This window comes from Tamandua tetradactyla, chromosome 14 (genome assembly GCF_023851605.1).
Source record: "Tamandua tetradactyla isolate mTamTet1 chromosome 14, mTamTet1.pri, whole genome shotgun sequence".
NCBI classification, from domain to species: domain Eukaryota; kingdom Metazoa; phylum Chordata; class Mammalia; order Pilosa; family Myrmecophagidae; genus Tamandua; species Tamandua tetradactyla.
This window is the reverse complement of record NC_135340.1, coordinates 30,088,269-30,106,192: the sequence shown is the minus strand read 5'-3', so window position 1 is coordinate 30,106,192 and position 17,924 is coordinate 30,088,269. Positions and strand designations below refer to the sequence as shown.

At 44.0% G+C, this 17,924-nt stretch overlaps 2 protein-coding genes across 3 annotated transcripts; both read right to left on the bottom strand.

The window, feature by feature from the left end:
- Positions 1-2,817: 2,817 nt before the first annotated feature.
- On the bottom strand, positions 2,818-5,682 carry LOC143654870 (chymase-like). Of its 2 annotated transcripts, XM_077126514.1 has the most exons (5): positions 5,587-5,682; positions 4,804-4,954; positions 3,949-4,084; positions 3,480-3,734; positions 2,818-3,121 (listed from the first exon to the last, which is right to left on the bottom strand). In XM_077126514.1, exons 1-5 carry the CDS (start codon positions 5,663-5,665, stop codon positions 2,954-2,956), a joined length of 789 nt encoding a protein of 262 aa, XP_076982629.1. In that variant the 5' UTR covers positions 5,666-5,682; the 3' UTR covers positions 2,818-2,953. The 2 variants fall into 2 exon arrangements, with proteins under 2 accessions (XP_076982629.1, XP_076982630.1); XM_077126515.1 differs by lacking the exon at positions 4,804-4,954 and having other exon boundaries at positions 5,587-5,665.
- Positions 5,683-10,815: 5,133 nt separating this feature from the next.
- LOC143654869 (mast cell protease 4-like) lies at positions 10,816-13,467 on the bottom strand. The gene is made up of 5 exons (XM_077126513.1): positions 13,349-13,467; positions 12,622-12,772; positions 12,069-12,204; positions 11,569-11,823; positions 10,816-11,126 (listed from the first exon to the last, which is right to left on the bottom strand). Exons 1-5 carry the CDS (start codon positions 13,401-13,403, stop codon positions 10,983-10,985), a joined length of 741 nt encoding a protein of 246 aa, XP_076982628.1. The 5' UTR covers positions 13,404-13,467; the 3' UTR covers positions 10,816-10,982.
- Between the last annotated feature and the right edge of the window lie 4,457 nt (positions 13,468-17,924).

Here is a 17,924-nt window from a genome sequence, read left to right as displayed (position 1 = left end):
TTTGTGTTTAGCCTTAAATATTTCTCTAAGAAAAATTTCTAGAAATAGTTTCACCTGGTCAAAGAGATCCACCACACCCTCTGAAGTGGTGAGTGTTATCAACCTGTCTCCTGGATACTAGCCCTTTATCTGATATGTTGTTTCCAAATATTGTCTCCCGTTGTATAGGCTGTCTTTTTACTTTCTTGACAAAATTCTTTGATGCACAAATGTGTTTAATTTTGAGGAGTTCCCATTTCTTTCTTTCTTTCTTCAGTGCTCCTGCTTTGGGTGTAAGGTCTAGGAAACCGCCTGCTATTATAAGATTTACAAGATATCTCCCTACATTTTCTCATGTCCCTGTCCCCCCTGCTTTCTCTCTCTAGGCAGTCCCTCAGGTGGCAAGAGTTCGTGCTGAGCAGGGAGCTGTTGGTTAGTGGGAAGCTCTTTGTGGCGGGGTATTCTCATGCAGATCTTGTGATGCAGTCACTCCCCTAACCTGTTCCCAGTGTCTGTTTTGCAGCAGTGAGAGGCAATCTTCTCTGCATCTCTGATTCAAAACCTCACAGACAGTAGATCCTTTCATATCTAGGTGTTACCTGAGAGGGCCCCTGGTGTTGGTCACCAATCAACTTCTCCATATCATGTGTTTAGACCAGTAGTTCTCAACTGGGAGCGATTTTGCCCTCCCAGGCAAGATTTACAATGTCGGGAGACATTTTTGGTGGTCACCACTAGAGGTTGGGATGCTACTGGTATCTAGTGGGTAAGGCCAGTGATGCTACTAACCATCCCACAATGCCCGGGATAGTCCCCCACGACAGGATTATCCAGCCCACCATGTCAATAGTACCAAGGTTAAGAAGCCCTTGTTGAAAGAAGCTAGTTCCTCTGGGGTCCCCACAAGATGCAAGCACAGTACCGACTGATGCAGGCCCCACCCCCAGAGTTCCCTTAATGAGTGCTACCCTGCCATGTGGATTATCCTGGGTTGCTCAGCCTGGGGAGCTATATCATGTACACTTACGTTCTGCAGTCCCTTGGATAGGGTCTCTTGTTGCACTGCACAGGTGGAGCAGTGGATGGGGCAAAACCAGAACTATTTGGGTTCTGGTGTCCTAAAGAGACACTTCAGAAAGGTCTTGGGCTCCTATTTTCTATCTGTAAAAATAATCTAAGGACACTTGTTGTAGAAACATAGTTAAAACCAGCATAGTATCAACCTTCTAAAACAGACATCTTAATATTGATCAACTCCTTTTAGGCTGTACCCAACACAGAGAAGACTTGCACAATCATAGCCACAGAGCATGTAGAATTTTGTATTCTTTTACTTTCCATTATAGAACATTTGGGCCCCCAGGCAGGTTAGGGACTCTGAGATTTGGGAAGGGAAGTTGGGAGAAAGGTTCTGAAAGCCTTAGAGGTGGATCTCTCCTACATACCTTGGGGAGATCCACGTGGTCGCCTCTAAAATGAGGACTCCAGACAATTCCCCTGAGTTTATCCCTTAGTCTTTTGGATTGGAAGGTATCTAGTCTAGATTCTATTAATCCCAGTTTTAGATTTCTAAAGGATGTAAGTATAGGAGAACGTCATAGGTCAGTTGGGAGAGTATATTTTTTAAGAGGCCTGGCCTAATGCTGACCTCTCCTTGTGTGATACACTTGGAGAAAGTAGCTTGTTTCTGGTGAGGAAGACAGTAGGATTTTTTTTCTTTTTGCATGAGCAGGCACCAGGAATTGAACCCGGGTCTCTGGTATGGCAGACTAGAACTCTGCTTGTGAACCACCATTGCCTGCCCAGCAATAGGAGTTTTGAATCTGACCTGAGGTGGCTCTGTGGCCAGATTCAATATGGTATCCTTGCTGCTCTCAGACTAGAGTGATACAGCCGTCTCCACTCTCCCCAGCTCCCACTATGAGCTATGGTCTATATTCTATTGTCCCTCTTCACCTTGAGCTTGGGAGATTGGCCTTCCTCTATTTCTTGCAAGGGAGATGATGAGCAGGATACAGTGAAGGTGCTGTTGGGGCTGGAGGGGCCGGGAGTTTAGAAGACAATGAGAATCACCCACCAGGGGTCATAAGTAATCTCCAGGGGCCATTTGTGGGAAGAGTGCAGTGTTGTTTCTGTGCCTAGTCTCAGATGATGTAGGAGAGGAAGGAATGAGGAGGAAGGAAGCAAGTCAGAAAGAGAAACAACTCTCAATGTTTTTTTTCTGGAGTTTAATAAGGCAGGAAAGATCAAGGGCAGTTGGTGGTGGGAAGGAGGTGAGGCTCAGCTTCAGAGCAAATGTGGCAGGCGGATAAGACACATAAACTCGGATCTCAATTTTTATTTTCATATGGATTGCTACTGGGATATTTTTCCCTTTTATTTTTCCTGTGTGGTAGTGGTGGTAGTAGTAGTAATAGTGTGTGTGTTTGTGTGTGTGTGTGTGTGAAAGAGAGAGAGAGATTCTCATTTACAATTTAAAATGTTCTTAGTGATTCTGAATATTACTAAAGATCTATCACAATTGTTAAAGGGTGATTAAGATAAAGAAGAATCCAGAGTAATTTCTTATTTGTGCTGGTAATGTGGCTCCTGCCTCTCCAGGGAAACACTCTCCTTACTTTCCTTATGTTTTCTTCATTGCTTCCTTTCTCCCTCCCTTTCTGACTTCCCATCTTCTCTCTCTCTCTCTCTCTCTCTCTCTCACACACACACACACATACATGCACACACAGAGCACCATCCTTCCAGATCTTGCAGGCTGCCTGGGCTGGATATCGATTGCTAAGTGCAGGGAGGAGAGGGCAGCACAGAGCAGACACATACTCAATCAAACCTGGAAGCTGTTGGTTTATTGAGGCTTAAGGAGAAGTTCTGTGACCAGAAGGAAACTTCCCGAGGCTGACAGATGTGGCAGGACTTTAGCAGCCACCAGAGGCACCGAAAGCCTCGCTTAGTTCTGCTTCTGGCTTTCCTCTCAGGCTGGCCCCACCAACCAGGGCGAATTCCTCTTCAGGACTCGGCTGATCCAGGGCCGGTAATGGGAGATCCGCGTGAAGACGCTGGGGGGCTTTGCGTCCGGTTGTCCGTAGGAGACAATGCCCTGGGCCACCCCAGCACACAGAAGAGGGCCCCCGGAGTCTCCCTGTGGGGCAGAGGGAGAAAGGAAGAGAGCAGAAGGTGAGCGAGGGAAGTCTTACCCTCCTGCCTGCTCCTCATGGGGTTCTATGTGGTAGGTCTGATGCCCTTTGCTTTCCCTAAAGGCAACCACCACCTACTTCTGCTCACAGCACAGGCCGTGGGCGGTGGACTGGGAGGGAAGCTCCAAGACAGTACTGGACCATGGGAGGGGGACTGCAGAGGGGCAAATCCAGTCTCTTCAGTGCTGTGATCCCAAACCCTGTCATGGGGTGACAATCTCCTGGTCCCATCCCCCTCCCAGGAGAATTCTGGTTCTTAAACAGTGATTTTTTTCTGGAGAAGAACCCTAGTTTGAAGGTTACCTTAAATGCAGACTTTTCCTTCTTGGGACTGCCCACACACAGCTGTTTCTTGTGGTTAAAAGTTTCAAAGAGGCTGCAGGCCTGGGGATCCATGAGTCTCAGCTTCACCTCCTGCAGAGTGTCTGATCCTGGTTTCTCTATCCCTGTTCTTCCCCAGCCGGCAGCCCGGCACATTCTCCCAGGCGGGACCAAGTTGAATCTAGACGGAAGGGGAACCACCCCCACGGCCGGGGTCAGCTTGGCTTTCCTCTTCAACTGCGAAGGGAATGAGGGTACGTCAACACTAGGAATGGATGAGGGGTGGCTGGAGGCCATGTGGGAGGATGAGGCGGACAGCTTCACCTCAGAGCCAAGTCCAGATGGGTGAGTTGGAAGGGGATGCAGTTGGGGAAGTTTCAGGGCATTGGGGACCTGAACTAGAAGACAAAGAGGACAGGAGGTAGAGCTGGGGGAGAGAAGATGTCATCACCTTTAGTAACATGATGTCGTTCTCATTGCTGTCATCATCGTAGTTCGGATGAGGAAATTGTTTTACCACCTTGTACTTCTGCCTTGTGTCTTCTTTCTCTTTTATGTTATGGACTCCAAGGGTGACTGTTATAGAGCTGTTGTGAAGGAGATGGAAGGACAAGGAAACACAGTGAAGGTTTAAGTTTTCTCATAAGATGTGACTATTTAGAGAAAAGGGAATTAGTTTCTCACTAGGTCACTGGACTCTTATCGTCCCTCTCTGGCTTTCCTGGGCCACTTGTGGCATTTTGGGTTTTGCTCAGGGAAGAGCTTTCCCAGGGAACAGAGACAACAATTCGTAAATCCTTAGGAATTTCTGGGGACTGAGCAGATCCTAGAGGAACTAGGGAAACAAGGTTGGCATTCCCTAATCCAGAAGCCTTATATGAGGGCCAGCCCTCTGGAGCAGGGGATGTTAGGGGAAAGGGGGAAATAGTAGGGTCTCGGTGAACCCTTCTCTCTGTCTTCCATAAAATGGATGAGTTCAGTTCTCTGATAGCTGAAGGCTAGGTTATTGAAAAGGGAATAGAGGAGGTGGCCCAAGGAACTGAAAAGTGAGTCATATCTTAAGTGCTGGGATGGTGGCCGCGGGAGAAGGAGCTACTTTTAGAGAGGTGCCACTGGAGAGGGCATGTTTTTCCTTTGTAGGGGAGCTGAGGTTCAGGACATCTATTCAAGGATGAGACCAGTTCCTTCAAGACCAACTCTTTCCTCCCCTTAAAGTTGATCCTGCCCAGGAGCCCTTCCCCAGTCCCCAGACTTTTCTTTTTACCATTCCTGTCATTTGGAGATAAGCAGGGAGCTGTTGCCTCACCTTCCTGCACAGTGAGCAGCTGTCAGAACAAAGTCCCGTCTTATCAGAAAACCCCCACAATTCATCAGGTGGCCCTGGGGAGTGACAGTCTCCAGGTAGGCCATGTAGGGGCGGGAGTGTGGCTTGCTCTCTGTGCCCCCGATGATTTCCCCTGCAAGAGACAACCCCGGCGCCTGAACACAGGCACCAGTTCCCACTCTGGAGCATGCACTGGTTGGGTAGAAGTCTCAAGAAGCTTCCCTCAAATCTCTCCCTCACCCTTTCTTCTGCCCGTCTTCTCCTTCATGGGTCTCATGAATCTACCTTCCCCATCCTCAACCTCCAACGTAAGTTCTCATTCCTTCTTTCAGTACCCAAGGGCCAACCCGGTTTTAGATGCCTTTCAGAGTCCCCACTCCCACCCCAAGCCTGTCACAGTGCTGGCCAAGTTCTCCAGTTTCCTGCCTGAACCTTCTTCACAGGCAGCAGGGTTGCAGAATAACAAAATTACAGGATAATGATAGTGCTGAAGCTCAGAAGATTAAGAGGCCATGCCCGTTTTCATGGGGGGTGCCTAGCTTCCCATTTGCCATGGGCTTCTCCTTCGTCAGTGAGGAATTCCTCATGCATGGAAACTACCGCAGGCTGCAGAGAATGGGTGAGTGGGTGACTTCCAAGTGGAAACCTCACCCTGAGATCCTTGAGGAAAGATCCTGGGTTTAAGAGTCAGCTACATTCAAACTACACTTCTTTGATTTAGGAGACTATCCTCCAAATGACAGAGGTAAGGACTCTAAGACTCACCAGCTTCAGCTCTGGGGGACAGAAGAATGACCAGCAGGAGAGGAGGAAGAAGATGCATCTTTTCAAAGACACTTTCCATGGCAGAGGCTGGTTTTGTTTTCTTGTCTCAGGTTTTATAACTCCCCGCAAGTAAGGGGAGGGGCAGGCTTGAGAACCACAGGAACTCTTTAGTCACGTTTTCTTCTCATGTTCTCTTTTATCAGAATTTCTGCCGGAGTTGCCATTGGCTCTGCCAGAGGAGAAGTCGAAGCCTGATCCCCATGTCCTGATTCCCAGGATGAGTTCTGGGCCATCATGCCTCATCTGGGGGAGTGGGGCCATGTCTTCCTGTTAAGGCAGTTGGGTAAAGGCCCAGGAGAAACATGGGTGGGAGAAGAACCTCTTCACTGGGCATTCAGAAGCATACCAACTTTAAGGCTTTGGCCCACTATGAGAAACACATTTTCCAAAAAGATGCAATACACATATATATGTATATGTGAACACACGAGGACAAAAAATCCATTCAAATGAGTCAAAAGTTTCAGGACACACTATCTTTACCACATGCAATGCTCTCTATTAGTTTTCATTCCATTCCACTCCACTCCATTCCATTCCACTGCACTCCACTCCGCTCCACTCCGCTCCACTCCGCTCCACTCCACCCCATTCCATTCCATTCCATTTAGTCAAAACGTGAGCAGCAACTCTCTTAAAGCATGATTACTTACAATTTTGAAAAATTTGATGGGGATCTCTCTCTTTCTCTGGACCAAATGTTCATTGGCAGAAGATGAGAGATCCAAGGAGAATAGATGGGGAAAGGGAATAGGCTCCCTGACAGGACTTTACAAACATTATCACAAGATCAAATGGAATAGGGATTAGCACTTTTGGGTAGCCTTTTATATGTGTAACAGTTATTGTACAATTCTTAGATACGTAATTACTTTCATAACAACTCTGTGTAGTAGGTATTATCTACTTATCAGGACTCGTGGTTCAGAATTAGATTTTCCTAGCGTAAACCAAGTGCCCTTTCTGCTCTACCACTGAAGAGAGAAGTAGAGTCTTACCAACAGTGAGGAGAAGTAAACATGTAGGAGAAGGATGGTTTGCCCTAGTAGGGCCGGGGTTTCCTATTTTCACATTATGAATCATGCTTGGTTTTGCAGAAATGTTTCAAGATGTTGGTATCTGAGGTGTTTCTCTTTCTTTCACAACTCTGGCAAATACCTTTACTGTCACTTTACAAATGTAAAATTGAGACTCATAGAAATTAACATGACCAAGATCACAAAACTATCAGAACTGTGTTTTAAGCACATAGCTGTTATTTTCCTTGGATTTGGAGAAGCGCAATGTCTAGAGAAGAGTAGAGTAACCTGGTGGAGTGTCATCTCTTTTGGAGGTTCATAAGATATTTAGTTCTGAGAAAGGGAAGCATAGGGGATACATACCTAGCCTGATTCATCCCATCATACTCTTGGGTATAGCTTGTGTGAATTGGATGGTCTGTTTCTTGGCATGTAACGTCTGGGTCCTCTTCTGTCCTCAGCCTAACTTCTTAAGCCCCATCTACAGCTCTGACCTTCTCTAGAACAAGACTTTTAAACATATTCTTGATGTTTTCCTGCATCTGGGCTCTAATGTTATCAGATGAAATATGGGATACCCAGTTAAATTTGAATTTCACATAAACAACAAGAATTTTTTTAGTATAAATATGCACCATGAAGTACTTGAGCCATTCTTACACCAAAATATGATTTGTTATTCATCTAAAATCTAAATTTAACTGGGAGTCCTGTATTTTTTTTATTAGCGGGAGTCCAGTATTTTCATTTGCTGAATCTGGCACCCCTATGTTGGACATCCTGCACAGTAGTGGGGATTTTGGAGATGGAGAAGTCCTGAGCTGTGGTCCTGCATCTGTTAGACCAAAAAACACAGGCTTAAGCAAATGAAGGGTTTCTGTTCTTCACTCATGTAATGATAAGTTGAGAGGTAGGTCTACTAGGGCTAGATGAGAGTCCCACAAGATCATCAAGGTTCAGATGCATCACGACTCAAGTGCTGTTTCACCTGCAGTGGCCTTTGTGGAACAGTACCAGGTATACTTTGGAAATTGTATACGGCAAGGTAGTCACTAGGCCTGATTCTCTGGTATCTTGGGAAACAGAGATGGACATTGTATAAGGAAGAAATGACCAATAATGAGTTGTTGGAACATGAATGTGTGGTCAGGAAATGGGCTACTTATCTCTGGAAACAGTCAAGTGGAAGTTGGATGTAGACTTAAGATTTACAATTATTGGGAAAGAAAGGATTGGGCATGATGCAGAAGCACTGCTATTTTTATAATCCTAGTGATTCCTTAGCTACGATAATGCAAAGGGTTCATCCTTTCTCAGATTTCCTGAAGCATTTGTCTTCTATGCCATTCACTTTGACCTTTAAAGTATGCAGCAAGCCTTTGCAGTTAGATGAGGCTGAACTTGAATCCTGGTTCTGCCAATTAGCTACATGTCTGAAATTGGGAAATTTCCTTAGTCTATCAGTTACTGCATCTGTAAAATATAAACAATTATTCAAAGGATTTTTAAAGAACTAAATATGGTTGGTCTTCAATAAATGTTGGTTTGATTCCTTTCATTGTGTAATGCCATTTACTGGCACATGGTGAATGTTGGTTATGCCTTCATACTTTTTGGGAAAAGAGTAAATCTAATAGTTTCTCCAAATATTGCTAAACATGTTATAGGTAATATTATAGTTATAGATTTCAGTTATTCTCTGCTTTATGCAGACATTTTTTTCTAGTCATTCAACTTTAAGTAATAGCTGTGTCTTTCTTAACTGAGCATGTATATAAAAGTTAGTTTAACCCTCAGGCTGCCACTTAGAAACGTTCGTAAATGTTGAAGTTTCTTGAGAAATACTATGGATAAGAGACAACTGATGGGACAGACTCATGCCATCTTGCATTGGATTGAGAAAACAGGGCCCTAGAGCAGACAGAGTACATTCTTTATGGTATTGTCCAAATTTTTCTGAAGGAGGCTGGAGCTCACTCTGTGTTGGCTCTTGTATTAAGGTCTACCCCTTCTACACCTGATGTTTCTGAATGGCCACATTTAAAAAATATAAAGACTAAATTGAACTGGTATTTGTTTATATTTAACACCTGTAGAGTAATTTGCAAGGATATAAGTTGATTTACTTTATTACGCTCTTGCTTTGACTCCTGGTTAAGGTACTATACACTGCAAAATTGTTTGAGTGGACAAATTAACCAGGAGGTGATGGATAGAGAGGTCTTTGGAGGTGACCTCAAGCTTTGGGTTAGGAGTAAGATGTCTTGTGGTTGTGCGTCTTCATTTCTGTCCAGGCTCCTCATTAAAACATCAAGAGAAACTTGCTTTCTATGAGTTTCTTCCTGATTTTTCTCTGTCATCCACCATTACTGCAATAGGCTTGTACATTTGAAGAGGGAAGGTTCTAGCGTGCTCATTATTATAAGTTTGGGCAACGCCCCTTTATCTGGATTTTTTTTCTTGTAGACCTTGTGATGCTGTGACTGTCTTATCATTCTCAGCTTCCGTCGGGCCAACACACTCCTTGGGCCCATCCTTCGCATCTCAGAGTTCCCACTGTAACAATAATGATCTCATCTTCTCTGGCTGGGCTGGAGCACCTGCTGCTCTTCCATGTCAGGGCTGCATGTGATGCTCGTAGTGGTGGCTGTGGTGGGACCAGTGCCTTTTAGGACCTCGAGGTCCAATTCAGCCTGCAGCTCAATCCAGCTCCCTACCGTTACCACTGGCACTGACACTTATGGGCCTGGCTGGCAGAGTAGGCTGATCATGTGTCCCCCACCCCCAACTGCCCAGTTTGCAGGAGAAGTGGAATTGCCCTGCATCTGTGCTGTGTATGGGATCTGGAGTGCATGGGGTCTTAATTGTAACTCAGTATGTATTGTGGTTGGATTGCTAGGCACATAGTACATACAGTATCACTACTTCATGCATCTCCTATTTTAAAATGCTTATTTAATTATAAGAATATAAAACAAGAGATAGAAAAAGAAAAATCTTTTTGATTACCATTCTGACATAAGTTTATTTCTGAGATCCAGTCTTTTTAAGCACATGTGCCTGTTTTTCACATAGATTTGAGAGCACTTAATCAGTTTTGAATAGTATGTATTCTTTATTTTATATACATACTTACCTGTGGCAAAACTGGAGCCCAGGATCTGTGGGCTGGTAGGCAGTGGGGAAGGTGGAGGAGGTGGTTCCCTGGTCTGCACCAGCAGCACAGCTGTTTCCTGCTGTGGCACCATAGGCTGTTTAAGGACTGGGTGAGCCCCCAATGGAGGCCCTTTAAAATTGTAGGCTCCTGCGTGTTACCTGGAATTCATGCTCTATTTCTCTTAGATGAGGACATGCGTGGCTTTGAGTGCATTGATCCCAAGTCAGATGCTGGTAGGTATGGCTTTTAGAGTGTTGCACGACCCTTGGAAGAGGAAATTTTGGAACCCCTGGTCTAATTTTTATTCTTTTCCTGGAAAACTTGGACAGTATCATTTCTGGGGAAAATGCCAGTTGAATTTGGGTGGCTCTGATGTGATTCTGGGACCAGGCCTTGGGGACTACTCCCCTGGGCTAGAATGGCGCTGCCTTTTACACAATGTCCAGAGAGACCTGATCGCCTCCTTCTGTTGTGACTGCTGCAATTGACAGACCCCTCCTGGGGACTTCAAAGGGTTATCCCCTCACACAGGGTCCTGATCTTGTGCTTGGGAAATTTCCTTATTCCTCAGTTGGCAGATGCATCACGGGGGCAGGGGGATGTAAGGTGCCAACAACCCAGGCCTGGAGCTATCTCTGAAAATAGTCATGGGAAGTTGGCTATGGCAGCATGGCCAGAGCTGCAGTGGAGAAGTGAGAGGAGGGGGAAGGAGAAGCATGAGGAGGGAGAAGAGGAGGGCAGTGGAGGAAGAATAAAAACAAGTGCCAATATTACTATGCATGTTAAATCCTATTCTACAGGTCAAAATATTTCCTTTAATAATCTATGACACCACACAATGTATAGGGAAAGCAGTATTCAAGATTATTGACTTGGCAAGAAAGATGCCCAGTATAACTCTTGGTTCACATTAGAAAGGGGGATCTGGACCCCTTTCTGTGGAGCAAACCCACTGGGGAAGTGGGTGCACAGAGAGGAGTCACACACGCATGCAGGAGGCTGCATAATTTTTATTGGGGATACAACCAGCACGGGCAATCTGTGTGTCTCTGAGAGCCTCCCTGGGTTTAAGCAGGAGCCAGGCTCCTGTAGAACCCCGTGGCTACCCAGAGAGAGCTCTGGCTTTGGAACCCTCCCTTAGGCTAGCCAGGCTTCCATGGCTACTTGCCCTTTAGGACATTATTAATCCAGGGCACATATGAGGAGACTCGAGTGAAAACAGCAGGAGGTTTTGCATTCCTTCTCACATACGACGTGATACCGTGGGCCACCCCAGCACACAGAAGGGGACCCCCAGAGTCTCCCTGTGGGTTAGAGAAAGCAGATCATGAGCAGAGGCAGTCCTTCCGTCCATACTGTCACGTCATCCTGGTTCTACCAGTGCCCCAACTTGCCCCGAGATACTCTAGACTCAGGCCAGGAACCTTGGTTCCTCATGTAGTTGTAAATTATGGGATTAATGCCTTTTTTTTTTTCCTGGGGGGAAAACACAACTCCAGACCCTGACCACCTCAACCTTCTTCCTTTCTCTCCTGGAGAGAAGGCAGCAGACTGGATGGGAAGGCCAAAGACAAGACTTGGTTATGGGAAGGTAGAACCTAAAAGGGGAATTGTAATTCCCATAGTCCTAGAAACACATGAACACAGTCAGTCTCTTTACTGGGGACTTTCTGACCCCATCCTCTCCCAGGAGGATGCTGTTACCCAGGGACTACTCTTTCGGGGGAAGTATAGGTAGATAGTCACCTTGTATACTGATTTTATGTTCCTGGGATTGCCCACACAGATTTGCGAATTATGGTTGTAAAACAGAAAGATGTAGCAGGGCTTGGCTTTCATGATTCTGAGCTTCACCTCTCTCAGGGTATCTGACACCGGCTCCTCTAACCCTGTTTTTCCCCAGCCAATGGCCAGGCACATGCTCCCAGGAGGAATCACAGTAGACTGCTTTGGCAGGGGAATGGTCCCCACAGTGCGGGTCAGTTTGGCTTTACTTTGTAGCTGTGAAAGTAAGGAAAGCAGATGGATTACCAGTCCCGGGGAACATGGGGGTGAGGGACAAGAGGGGGGTGGAGGCTCCCTGGGGCAGGGCCAAGAGCATCTCCTTAAAGGGGTGACAGGATGATATGGCGTGGGAGGGTAGAGCCCAAGGAATGAGGTCATAAGAGAGAGAATCTGAGAAAGACATAGGCCAGGAGAAAAGTTAAGGAAGGGAAAATTTAGAACTGCAAGAAATAGCATGGCACCTTCAGTAACATGATGTCATTGCGAAAGGTGGAAGAGTCGTATTTTGGGTGAATGATTTGTTCTTTGACTAACAGCTTCTGCCATGTGGATTCTTCCTGTTTCATACTATGAGCTCCAAGTGTGACAGTAATATTCCTGATGAGGGAGAAAAGAGAGTCAGGAAAAGGTGCTGGTGTCCTGGGAAGGGTCCATTCTGAGAAAAAGGATATCAGCCCTTCTTTCCCTTGAGGGCTCAGATCTTACTCAGGACGAAGGATACCTCCAGGAATTCCAGCCAACTCAGCCAATTCCCAGCTGTCTCAGGGAGGGCAGAGCCCTGATAGATACATGGGACTGAGACAGCTCTGCTGGCACTAGGATGAGAAGGGCAGTGGTGGCTTTCCTTGACCAGGTCTGTACTGTCCAAGACCCCAGTGAGTGACCAGTGAAGATGGTCCAGTTCCTCCTAATATCTGATCACTAGAATCCCTACTCAGGCCACTTCAAAGTTGTGTACAATACTGGTTCCTACAGTTCCTCACATGGAAAGAGGAGAAGTCAAAGTTTTCTTACCTTCCTTTGCAATGAGCAGCTGTCAACACATATTCTTGACTTATGAGAAACCCACCACATCTGAAAACAGAACTCTGGTTGATGATGATATCCAGATGAGCCATGTAGGGGTGGGAGTGTGGCTTGGACTCAATGCCACCAATAATTTCCCCTGAAACAGAGAACCCGGGTCCCCAAACACGGGATCACAGAGTCTTCAGACAGAGAGCACTGGGTGATCAAAATGGGGTAAAAGCTGAGAGAATCCACCTGAGCCACATCCTTGTGTCTTTTGTAGCTCACTGGCTTTCTCTATCCCAGTCCTCTCAATAAATCCTCATCTCACTTTTCAGAATATAGTGGGCAACACAATTCTGAGTTGTCATTGCAACATTTCTTCATGCCCTTATCTTGACTTCCTCAACATAGGAGTTAAGGCCAGAAAAGGACCACAAATCATAATCGTTGGGTATTTTGAAGACGACAGATTAAGGGGAACTTCCAAAGCCAGTTATGATTCTTTTTCCAGCTGAGATTTCTTGTCCCTGGGGATCTCTCATCAACTTTAAGGAAAGAATATGATTCTTTCAGTACAAGACACCCCCTACCCCCCCCCCCCCCCGGAATAACTGCAAAGGGGTCCTGCAACCTTACTCTAAGATCTTTTCTGGTTCAGGTCATTAAGTTTAGAATAGGAGCTGAGCCCCAGAGGACAGGTTACATCTTAGACTCCACATCTTAGACTCACCAGCTCCAGCTTCAGGAGGGAAGAGAAAGGCCACCAGAAGGAGGAAGACCTGCATCTTTCCAGCTTTGCTGCCCGTAGTGAAAGTCTTCTGTCACCCCTCTCCCTTGCTCCTACTTTTATAACCCCTAAAGTAGAAGAGGGGGCAGGACTGGGAACCACAGACACCATCTATCTAATCTCATTTTTGTCTCTCACTCTGACCTGGTTATCTCCCTGATCAGAAGTTCTCACAAGTCTACTCTCTTTTCTGCTAGTGTTGAAGCTGTGGTCATATCCCAAGAGTTCTGGCTCCTAGGATGAGACATGCACCTTTCTCATCTAGAATATCACTCTAGAGGTACAAGAGTACCACACATGGGGAAGAAAGTTTAGATGCTGTGGGGATCTAGAACAGAGACGGACAAACTTCTCTGTAAAGAGCCAGATAGTAATTTACTTATTTACAGAAAATTTTGTTTCTGAAGTAATTATTAAACTCTCTGTTGTAGCATGAAATCAGCTATAGACAAAATATAAACACATTGGTCTAGCTGTGATCCAACAGAACTTTATTTACAAAAACAGGTGGCGACATGACATCCAGGGGTGAAATCTCCCTGACGATGTGGGAGATGACTCCCAGACATAAATCCAGACATGGCACCATGGGATCAACAATTCCATTCTGACCAAAAGAGGGAAAAGAAGTGTAATTAATAAAGTATTAGTGTCAGAGAGAGTTCGAATAGAGTTGAGAGGCTACTCTGGAGGTTGTTCTTATGCAAGCTTCAGGTAAACCTTGCTACCTATCATAACCTGCCAACCCCTAAACAGGACCATTGTAGTCAGTCCTAAAGAACACCTCGGGCAATATATAAGATTCCACAAGGGTTCCATGCACTAGAGTAACTTTCCAGAACCCTTCAGGCTCCAGATGGGTCCCTGGTCCAGATAAGTCCGGAACCTAGCCTAGCCTCTCTGGAACATCAGGTAGTTCCACCTCCCTACCCCATATTAGTGACAGACCCTTCCAATATCAAAAATTTAGAATTACCATGGAGCAAACAATCCTAAAGAGAGGGATGGAAAGATCAAAGGTGATGGCGGAATTATACACAGAAGATAAGATTTAACAAATGAATGTGAATGCTGAATCATTAAATTGATATTTCTTTTAGTCTCCAGTATTTTAAAGCAGCTGGAAGTAAAAACCTAAAATTGTGAACTTGTAACCCATGTCAAAGCTTGAAATATGTTCTACAACTAATTGTGGTTCTGTGCTTTGAAATTTACAGCTCTTTTGTATATATGCTATTTTTCACAAAAAAAGGTAATTGTGATGATAAAAAAATATTTAAGCCCTCTAGCCTCCTATATTCTGGAGCAGCTAGAAGAAAAAATATGAAAGGATCGAATGTAGCCCATGACAAACTCTGGGATCTGTCCTGTCACCACTTGTTGAAGAGTGCTTTGAAACTATTGCTTTTTTATTTCTTTGCTTTGTATACATGTTATACTATACAATAAATTAAAAATGAAACAAAACAGGTGATAGGCTGAGTTCGCCTGTAGACCATGGCTTGCCCACATCTCATCAACCCTTCTTCCAACCCAAAGAATCAGTAGAAGTGGCAGTTAAAAGGGAGAGTGAAAAAGGAGAACTCACTGAATGTCTATGTTTAGCACTGATAAGAATTCACAAGCATCTTCTCACTTATCTTTGTAACAGTCCTTTTGGGAAGTAGTATTATATACTTATTATAGAACACTCAACTGAATCTTAGAATGCTGCATAGGTAGTAAATGCCAAAGGCAAGATTCAAAATAAAAAAGTCAGATTGTGAGACTCACACTTTTTCCATTGCACTAATTTGAATAATAAGGGGTGTGTGATGAAGAAGTAGGGCAACAAAAGGAGAAGGGAATGGAATATATAAAGGAGAACACTTGTGTTCTCTAGTGAGTTGGTGGTGTTTTCTACTTGTGCATTGAGAGTCACAATTGGTTTGATAAGCAAATGTTAGCTGTACTTGTCACCATTTGAGGTGTTACTCTGGACCCTTATTATTATATGTGCCGTTGAGAAAAGAAAAAATTGTTTTCAATTAAAAAGTGATATGCCGTTGATTAAGAGTTTCATTCTTGTTCTAAAGGTGTTAAAATATGAAATTGTTTGAATCCTGGAATCAATGACATATGGTATATTCCAGATGTGTGTTTTATCTCATTTATCCTCACATTAATCCTGAGAAGCATTATTTCTCCCATTTTGCACATGAGGAAACTGAGGTGTAGAGAATTTGAGTCACTGGACAAGGTATAGCCTATAAATATCAGAACTGTGTGCCAAACCCAGGACTGTTTGATTCCCATTTCATGATCTTTCCTAATTATCTCCTGGCTTTCATGGACTGTAAGAACAAACAAAACAGATAGAAACAAAAACAAAAACAGCAAGGGTCTATAGAAGGCTTCTTTACCATCCTTCACAATGTAAAATTTCCAATCCTCATAATAAATTCCTATTTTATGTCTCTCATAGTGGTTCTGCTTTCCTAAAGTGATAGAAATATTGGCACTAGAAGAGGGTCCTGGGAAACCTAACTGTAGTTTCTGTGACCTGGTTCTGGGTTATTTGCTATGATTCTCTCGTCTGGATATTTTCAAAGGTGTTAATGACCCTGTTGTAAGTGGTAAAGGGTATTAAAGTAATCATTTATGGCATGCAATAGTGAAACTGTTAATTAAATGATCACCGGTCAATACTGTAATCAAAGGCAAGGCTTTGGGTGACCAAATATTTGCTGTCATAGAACATTTTAGTGTAGATAAGGAGTACAAAGAGGTTGATTTTAAGTACATGAAAGTACCCTAAATACACTAAGTGGAAAAAAAAAAAGATGAGCTTGAGTTCTAAGAAGAGTTCAGAAATCGTATAGGACTGCCACAAAGAATCTTACAGTATCTCATATAATCTCAAGTCTGAGATTTCTGAAAATCAAATCAAAGTAATCCTGTGAGTGGCTTACAACACATTTTGAATTCTCCACCTGTAGAGTCCCTCATATAAAGTTAAGGCATTGATTTGGAAAAAACGAGACAGAGAATACTGGCGGGGAGAATGTATTTGGGCAGATTCTGATAAAGCCGGGGACCTTGAACTCCTAAAGTTCTCCAGTTCCTTTAACAATAAAAGCGACCCATTTCCTTTTGTATGAGGAGTTTTGTGTCCCTTTTCTTGGAGAATTAGTGATGGATTCCTTCAAGTAGTTGTCTTTTGAGGGACTCCCCCAACCTTACCCTAACCTATTGTCTTCTAGATCTATAACCATACTCAAATCCCAGTAGGTCCCAGGGGGTAAGTAGGATCCATGAGGAGTTGCAATACACACCAAAAACAACTGCAAGAATTTTATAAGAGTTTCATATCAACAGAAACCTGGTAACACGAATGGAAATGGATATTAAGGGGATTGGAGGAGGCTGGCTTTGTTAATGTGGTGCACTACATAGAAATTCTAATTTCAAGGATATTGCAGTGGTTCTAGCTGTTTGCCTGGTAAGTTGGATTGAAATATGGACCTAAAAGTGGCCTGTAGTAAGTAAAGCTGAGATGTCAGACTTCTTTGGCAATTTGTAGAAGGTAAACAAAATCTTAGGGAAATCAGAATGTGGAATGGATTTATTTTTCAATCTGGCTCACCATCCCCTAAGTACGTCTCCAGGAGGACTCTGAGGACACTCCCTTCACCAACGCTGTGAGAAATTACATTAAGGAGGGAAGTACCAGCATTCTTGAAAGGCTCTGTACTGCCTATTTGCTGCAGGTCTGGAATAATGGTGGGAACTGCTATTGAAGTGGGCTTCCAGAGTGATGGTTGAATCCCAGGTGGGAGATGCCAGGGCTCCAGAGACAAGGAAGGCTTGGTTACGGTACTGGGTATCAGAGTTGAGGCAGAAACCAAAATAGTTTGAAAAATAGAAGTCTTTGACTTCGGCTAATTGATCATGGCATTTCTAGAACTGAAATAGATGGGCAGTCTATTAAAGTGTTATTTGATTTGCTCATGTCTCATTTATCATTTTTTTTGAGAGTTCAGACTTTTTCTGTGTTTTTGAAGAAATCTTTGTCCAAACCAGGGTCATTATACATTTTGCCCTGTGTTTTCTTCTAGAAGTTTTATAATTTTAGTTCCATGATTTCTCTTGAGTTTCTTTTTGTATATAAAGTGACGGTCAAGATCCTTTTTATTTCTCCACCATTTATTGAAAAGAGTTTCCTTTCTTCACTGATTTGCTTTGGTTCCTTCACTGATAATCATTTGCTCATATATGCATGAGCGTATGTCTGGATTTGATTCTACAGATATATATGTCCTGGAATATAATGTTAAGTAAGAGTCGTGAGAGTGGACATTCTTGCTTCATTCCCAAACTTAGGGGAAAAGCATTCAGTCTTTCACTATTAGGTATGCTGTTAGGTTCAGGGATTTATAGATACCCTTTAACAGACTGAAAATCTCAATTCTATTCTTAGTTTTCTAAAATCATGAATGGATGTTGGATTTTATTAAAGACTTTTTCTGCATTGGTTGAG